Raw genomic sequence first — 8,584 nt, 5'->3', positions numbered from 1 at the left:
TCTGGTTTTCTCTAAATATGATAATACTTTTTGACCTCAAGATTAGGAAAACCTAATCCTGTGAAATGTTTTCCAAGTTTGCATGTGTTCTTTATTTTATTTTTCTATACAATACTTTTGGCAACAGCAGAACGCACTATCTAATTTACTTAGAATATTCATGTCCGGGGTACTAGAAATAACCTTCTTAAGGAGAAATACTGATTGCAGAAAAATCAGCACTTTGAGAGGACTGGGAAACACTTTGTAATTATATACAAGCTACTAAAAATTTGATCATCATAATTCCCCAAAACGCTACCTAAAATAGGCATAATCATATCCCTTACAAGGCTGGGAAGTGATTATATTTTGCATCAAACTACAAAGGCAAAGAATAAGGTATATGCTGAAATTTTAACGTTGAAAGATCTATTCCTCAATAGCTATCACTGAACAAAATTCAACCGGATGCCTTAAAACTGAATCAAGTGAACTCTTATCTCTTACTGTAATGACGAGGAAAATGAAGTGGCTTTATCCTTGCAAAGCAAAGTTCATACTTAATGGGTGTACGGTGAATGAGCAATGACAACAAGACGAAAGCCAAATAAATTAGTCATACAAAATCTTATAGCCGATTTTATAAAAACTGTTCACTCATAACAACTCTAGGTGCTGGTGCTCCCTCTTTCATTCCAAAGCGCTTCCTTGGATCTTCATTCAAAAGCTTTTCTACAGCCTTCCATACATCATCACTAACGACTTGTCCCTACAACATACAAGAATTTACCTTGATTTCTCAACTTATGCAAGAACAGAAACAAAATTCTAATTGTTCATGCTTGAGAAGCAACAATCATACCATTTGTGGTCGTGGAGCACCATATGTTGCATAACCTGTATAACCTGGGTTAAAGGTAACTCTCCCAGGCAAAGAGACACCATGTATACCCCAACGCCCTGCATGCAAGAGTGCTCCATATTCATCAAGAGACGTGACTGGGGGCTGCAAAACATTTTACTTCAGTTGGATATAATACAGCCTTGTCAATTCAGAAATGCAACTCCCCTGGTATGATTATGACTTCTTGTTTGTGATTTGCCACAAAATGCTTAAAAAAATTCGGGTAAAATGTTAACATGAACCAAATAACATGCATTAAATTTCTAAGAATAACAAAAAAGTACTAAACTGTAGCTTGCTAGCATAATGAGACTCTAACACTTTTAAGATTTCCCATGCCCAACACTGGTTTTCCTTCTAAATTGTAAATTAGAAAATTTCTAATATACCTCGACCTATCATTCTATTGTCATATTCACAATCCAGAGGACTGATACTATTTTAAGCAATTTTCGATATCAGAAGGGCCCCCCCCCCAGCACTCTTTAAGAGTCTCAACCAACTATACATCATCTCAGCCAGTATTTATCATTTTGCATTACTCTTATCTCATTTTACTATTCTGCAACCGATTTTTCAGTTCTTATTCATTTTCAAACCCTAGTAAACCCATTTAGTAGGACCATAGTTGCACTACTCACCAAAACCAAAAGCTCACAAAGGCCCGAAAAAAAAAAATTGGGAAAAACTCAGCAAAAACTCGAGAACTTAAAAATTGCTTAAATTTAATTATAAATGCATTTTTTTTGCAAAATTCAATGAGAAGATGCATCGCATGAGTCAATAAATGAGAAAACAAAAGAAACAAGCTGAGTCTAGATATATTTAAATGCAAAGTGGGTACGAAATTGTATCCTCATGAGGAATGCTGATGGCTGGAAACAAAATAGTATATAGTTTTTGTAGAACTAAAAGTAAATAAATCAATACAATTACATCTTCCTCTTCCCAGCTCTAGTAAAACCTAGGGGAAAGATAGAAATAAAGGGTCTAGTCCTAGAAGTCTGTTGTGGACATGATTGTGCCTCCTTGCTCAGGCTATGGCTCGTCCTCCATCCTGGATGTAGCTCTACCTCTAGCTGCACTTGGCACTAGCAATGACTCCTCATCCTCCTCAATGTCATCTAGTGTGAAACCAAATCCACCCCCCTCGTCCACCGTAGCCTACCTCTCCAAATCATTGATGTAATCCTCTGTAAACAATGGAGCTTGCTCCTACAATGCCCAATCACTGTAAGGATCTATATCATCCAAATCAATTGGTCCAGTCGGTGCTTCCTCTACCTTCCTTATGCGCAACCAAAGATTATATTGCACAAAGACAAGGTCATTGGGGTGTTTTTGAGCTAACTTGCTTCTCTTCTTCGTGTGGATGGCCTCAAACAAGCTCCAATTGCATTCACAACTGGACGAATTACAAGGCTTACATAAGATTATGAGGGCAATTTTTTTGAGATTTGGGGTATTTCCACCCCAACTTTGCCACCAAGCATCTACAAAATAAAATTAGGTTGAGGGTAGCACCCCTCGCAGGGATCTAAGGGTGAAAAAGAGGGGTAGAGAGATTGCTCTAGATCTTGGGGGAGAGAGGAGAGAGTGAGATGGAGAATGATAGAGAGGAGGATAGAAAAAGAATGATAGGGAGATAGATAGGTCTAAAATTTGGGGCTGATAAAGTGAGTCAGATAGAGAGAGTGAAAGAATGTTGATAGGAGCCTACTGATTACTGAAATTTGACTAAGTCTGAAAATTTAAAAGATCTTCTAGAACCTAGAATTTGCATTATAACTCTTAGAGATCTGAAACCACTCTCAAACATCCTGCCAATATATACATGAAATATAACTTAAAGTATGAGAATTTCCTTTCTTATACTTAAATGTTATATTTCATGTATATATTTTGATGAAGAGAATGAGATTGAATTGAAAAAAAAAAGATAATTTTTTGACATGTTTGGCCCTCTTTTTTTAATGCAACTTGCCAAAAACTCAGCGAGTTTTTCCCAAGAACTCGGTGAGTTTCTTCTGTGAGTCAATGGCAGGACTGTACACAAAGTAATCCAGTGTATTATTGAACAAATTTAACAGTACCTGTTTGCAACTGCGCCCACTCTTGTTGTTTATCTTTTCCATTGTTCCTTTTAAGATTTATGTTAGGATCTCTTCAAGCAAGACAGATTTTGATGCAATCATCCAGGGTGTTAAGCACATACGCACAGAGACAGTTCTGTATTAATTATCTGCTAGTTCAATTACTGCTGTATGATTACTCAATCAAACCTGAAATATAAAAGGGGTGACAAGCATGACGTCTGCATATGATGGGAAACTGCTAATCATGTCATAGCATTCCCAAAGCAAACAGATCATACATTTGATATTCATAAGGTGAACCATCTGATGGCAGTATACAACTTATTTGCATTGTAGCTTTGTCAGGGCTAGCACTAGAAAGTTGAGTCTACCATACAACTTGTGGACAAATAAAGCACAAGCAATGGAACCGGCAGAATAATCTCCAGTTTAAGGTTAAATTCCTAATACACAGTAAGTGCAAGTAAAATCTCCAAATTTAACTCACATCTTGAGGAAAATGAGCAAACCGAACTCCACCAAGTCCAAGTTAGGTGACCTGTGTCAAGAATTTACTTAGTTTGCTAATGTATTGCCAATGCTTGTCCCAGTCCTGAGTTGAGTCTTATTCTGTCTTTCCAATTGATCCCTGAATGTGTTTATTTTTACCCGCCCCCTTTTCAAAAGTCAACTAAGGTGTCCAAGGGATTGAGCTTCACTGGACAAATAATGCACAAGCAATTTTACCAGCATGGTAATCTCCAGTTCAAGGTTAACTTCCTAATACATAGTAAGTGGTCAAGTAAAATATCCAATTTTAAATCATGTCTTAAGGAAAATGAGCAGAGCCAACTCTGCCAAGTCCAAGTTAGGTGACCTGTATCATGAATTTAGTCAGTTTGCTAATGTATTGCCAAGGTTTGTCCCAGTCCCAAGTTGAGTCTCATTCTGTCTTTCCAAGTGGTTCCTGAAAGTGTTCATTTTCACTCACTCCTTTTTTCAAAATTCAACTAGGGTATCCAAAGGGTTGAGCTTCATTGGTTAACGTACTGAGTAATCATTGTGGAGACCCAAGTTCAAATCTGAAAAGGAGCATCTAATGATGTATTCTAAGTTGTGACTCTTGGCCTTCCCCCAGTCCATTGCTTCAATAAACAAGTTGGCCTCATCATGCTTTTAAACTGATTTTGGTGGATATCCATGTTCTCATCTGGCTAGCCAAAAGATATAAGGTCGCCATGTTAATATTTTATGTGCCAGTTTATATTTTGTGACTTTTCCACTGTATGACTTTTGCTTTCAATTGGTATTGTGGTAGTTTTGCTTCAGCAATGTATGGATCACGTTTGAACACTATATATTTGGTGATTGCTTCAAGTGATCTTGTTAATTTTTGGATGTTGATTGATTCCAGTTGCATTCCTTGCTGCAGTAGACTCTATTCATTTAATTACTCAATCATAATTATTTTAGCCATATCAACTTGAACAAAATTGGCATGTTATATGCTGATCAAAACCTTGAGCAAAGTAATAAAGGGATGTTATGGTGCTCTAGAATATTAAGAAAATAAAGAAATCAAGGCAAACTGTAAAGATGACATGCCTATTGATAAAGGCAAACTGTAAAGATGACAGTGATGATCGTTCATCAGACTCCTCTGCTCCTGTTCCAAACAGGAAGATTGGTAATAATGACAATATTGCCATCAGTGCTTCCCTATAGTAGTGGATCCATAAGTGCATGAATTATACTACGATGTTGTGTGGAATAAAGAATTGTAAACCTCATGAATTGATCAGTTGATGGTTCTGTGTTGCCTTTTGCTGTTCATTGTGAGTTTATTTTGGTGATATTTTGTAACTTTGCTGCTCTTTAGACCTATATTTGTACACTTCCCAATCTAGACAAATACAAAGCTCTCTTTTGCTTGAGATTTTCTCGTTTCATAGAGTTTCTCTTCAGCTTGGATTTGTGGTATTTTGAAAGAAACATACAAGGTTTTCAACAAATGGTCCCAGGTAGCAAGTATACTTTCCTTGTGAGCTTAAGGTTATAAATGAAGGTTGGACGACAGTAATTTATGTCTCTCTTCTGTATTTTAAGGTACAGTACTAATCAGGAGGTAATTCTAATTTTGAGAGTAATTTAATTACTGGTTGTGTTCAAAATAGTTTCTGGATGATGGTATTCTTTTGATTGAAGGTTGTTCATAGATTTTCAAGTATATAAAATTAATTAAGTTGTGAAGTTTATATCTCAGGGTGAAATGTTTTGGCATAGCTCTCTGTAGCAGAATGTTTTGAACTAATGAATAAGCCATGATAGAAAAAACTTGAACTCAGCAATAACCTCGATGACCTAGAATAAATTAAGAACTCAAACTCCACAATTTTTTGCAAACATGTATAGGACTGAATTTCCAAAGGTCATACGTACTTTTTCCTTCATTTATAGATCAAAAAGCCAGTTTTATTATAAATTACATATCCATATTAATATTTGACAAATCTCATCCATGGAGAGCATGGTGTCTAGGAGTGGCATTGAGGGGCAGAGCCCACTGAGATCAAAGAGAAATACCCCTTGCAGGTGTCGAGGGGCAGATCACTCAATGGGATTACAACATAGGCATGTTTTCCTCTGCATTTTGCAAGTTACTCATGAGCCATTTTGATTCTCAAGTTTTGCGAGCTTAGGTGACTTTTTCATCTATGCAATAAGCATTTTCATCAAGCTTAAAGCTGGCCATAAACCTTTGTAAGGTCCCCATTTTTAGGCCCTCTTGTAGCACAGCTGGTGCTGGTCATCAGGTTGGTGCCAACATGGTCAGGGGAGTATTTTGATGCTGCAAGTGCATTTAGACCATAGAAACGGGACTCAGACTCGGCTCGGACTTGGCAAGGCCGACCCAGACTCGGACTCGGGACTCGGAGTCAGACTCGGCTGGACTCGGGAAAGTGAAAAACTCAAGAAATTTAGAGATTTTTAAAGATTTAAAACTTGTTTCATGCACCCTTTATTGAATACACCTTAAAGACACAATAACATCATCAAACTCGGCTCATTTGATTACATACACAAGTATACATCAATCACATAAGCATAAACACAAATTGTAGCTGAAGGAAATAACAAACATAGATATATAAATATTGTCAAATGTATATGATATTACAAAACTCATGGAATAAAAAAATCCATGTCATCATATAATCATCATCAAATGTTCCATACAAATACCAAAGGTAAATACAACTACAAGCCTATGGCTCAAAGGAGCCTGCACCCTCCGGCCCCGGCCTTGGCCTACGAAGGCGAAGGCGTCTAAGGTAGGTCCTGGATGATTCGACAACCATAGCTGCTCCCCGTGACACCATGCCATGCTCACCAGGATCAAGAACATCTATGTCACTATCTGCCTCAGAATCTCCTGTCTCTGCTCGTGCTCTCCGCTCCTCTACCATGGCTACAATCTCAGCCTCTATATCTACCTAGTCGATCCAATCAATGTCAGACTCGGAGGTTAAATTTTCCCTACTTCTATCAATGCAGTTTCCCCCCATATTTTTTGACGGAGGTTTGGGGGTAGCGCCCCCAAGGTGGGGTCAAGGGGCATCGCCCCTTGCGCGCTCCCTTGCAATACAGGGCGGGGTCGAGGGGCAGCGCCCCGCGAGGCCAAAAAGACTTATTATTTAATAAAGGTGTCGGGTGTTATTTTTCTATTGGCTGACATGTTGTAACCCTAATTTTTTTCATTCTCGAGTGAAGGTTGTAGTGAACAAAGATGAGATCATTCATTAAAAAAAAACTTTTTTAAATGTTTTTTTTTGTCATTTTATTTAACCCAGCCGGTGGCCGAGTTTTAGGCACTGGACTCACCGAGTTTGGCAATTTTAGGCCAAACTCGCCAACTCGGCGAGTCTGGCGAGTTCGCCCCCTGGACTCGGACGAGTCCGATTTCGAGCTCACCAGACTCGGGGGGCATAAATCGTACTCAGACTCACCGAGTTTGGCGAGTCCTAGGCGATTTTCCGATCTCTAGTTTAGACAGGTTAGTGGAGATGAATGACACTTTCTAGGGTGATTCTGGACAACTTGTCCAAGACTTACTATTTATAGTAAGTTACTATTTTTAGTAAGTGTTAGTTCCACAGTGATTGGTCAACTGAGAGACTTACCATTTAGTAGGTTGCTATTCTTAGCAATTACTATTTATAGTAACCGCCATTTTTGGTAGCTGGACATGGCTTTAGCCTCCTCTCAACTTCAGCATGCAGTGTCTTCAATTTCAAAGCATGAATAGATGGGCCTATGTTTATCATATTACTATTTATAGTAAATGTTATTTTGGAGGAATTGGCCTCAAACTCAACTTCAATTCTCCCGTTAGTTCATGGATCACCTTCTAGAAATCTTTCAAATAGTTTGACAAACAATTCCTATTTTTAGTAAGTCATTGGCACGATGGAGTCCAACCTTACTATTTATAGTAAAGTATCAAGATGATCTGGCACGCCTTGGTGACCTTCTAGGAGTTAGAAGAATTATCAGAAAAATATTATTTTGGCTTACATTAATTATTGGAGGATTAATTTAATTATTACTAAACTTAAATGCTTTAACAACATTAAATTTAATTAAAAGGTTATTAGAAGGGGTATTAAATGCTAAGGCATTTAATAATTTAATAAAGCCAATGTATATAGCTAACTTGGGCACCCATCATGGAGATATTAAGTTATATCAGAAAGCAAATATTTAATGTATTTTTTAATGATTAAAAAGGCACATAAAAAATCATGCCTTCGAGGAAGATATAAAAAGCTAAAAAGCAATCAATTCCTCATTCATTATTAAGATTACTTTTTGAAAAATTGGAGAAATTTTGAGAAAGGGTTTGCTGCAATTGGAGAATTTCAGGCTTCTGAGAACAAAAACTCCCAAGAGTTTCAATGCTTGCAGGTGTAGAACATCATCTATGAGCATTGATTTCAGGAGGCTTCATTCAAGGGCTTCAATTGAGCTTAATTTCATAGAATTTGACAGAGGTTTCAACAATATATTTAGGGACTTCTGATCTGCAGGTTGAAATCATTCTAAAGGGCAGATTTGAATAGTTATTGCACCCATTTCAAGAGCAATATCATTGCAACTCTTATCCGTACCAATTTGAGGGTTTCGAGAGGAAGCCCGTGACTTTCCTATGGCATGATTTGGACCAAACAAGGCTGCAAAGGGATGTTTTTATTGTATGCGACTCATCAGTCTAGGCCTGAAAACCCAGGGTTGATAATCATTTTCTAGAATTGTGATTACTGCCTATAGCTGGTCAACAAATATTATCAGCAAATAATATATTATCTATTGCCAGGCAATTCAGGTATGTTTATATTTAATTAATTTAATTCTAGCAGGCAAGTGTTTAATTGTATTCACAGTAATAGTTAAATTGCATTCACAATTTATTTCTAGCATTATATTTCTATTCCAAAAACATCAAATCAAAAAAAAAAAAAGAGCAATAAAATCAGAAGTCAGAAAATATCCCTCAATCAGAAAATTAAAACTTCAGAGCAAGGGAGGCTATTCCAACCTCTATATGTGGAATTGTATGTCAGCC

At 37.3% G+C, this 8,584-nt stretch overlaps 1 protein-coding gene across 1 annotated transcript in view; it reads right to left on the bottom strand.

Moving 5' to 3' along the window:
- Positions 1-229: 229 nt before the first annotated feature.
- LOC131057366 (probable inactive ATP-dependent zinc metalloprotease FTSHI 4, chloroplastic) overlaps positions 230-8,584 on the bottom strand; it is a 205,404-nt gene continuing 197,049 nt past the window's right edge. The window contains exons 15-16 of the mRNA XM_057991511.2: positions 845-988; positions 230-751 (exon numbers count right to left, since the gene is read on the bottom strand). Of these exons, the coding sequence (XP_057847494.2) occupies positions 623-751; positions 845-988 (273 nt within the window). The 3' untranslated portion in view covers positions 230-622. The remainder of the gene's footprint in view (positions 752-844; positions 989-8,584) is intronic.

The sequence above is a fragment of the Cryptomeria japonica genome, chromosome 5 (assembly GCF_030272615.1).
Source record: "Cryptomeria japonica chromosome 5, Sugi_1.0, whole genome shotgun sequence".
Classification (NCBI taxonomy): Eukaryota; Viridiplantae; Streptophyta; class Pinopsida; order Cupressales; family Cupressaceae; genus Cryptomeria; species Cryptomeria japonica.
Note: the sequence above shows the minus strand (reverse complement) of the source record. Positions and strands in the feature narration are given on the sequence as shown.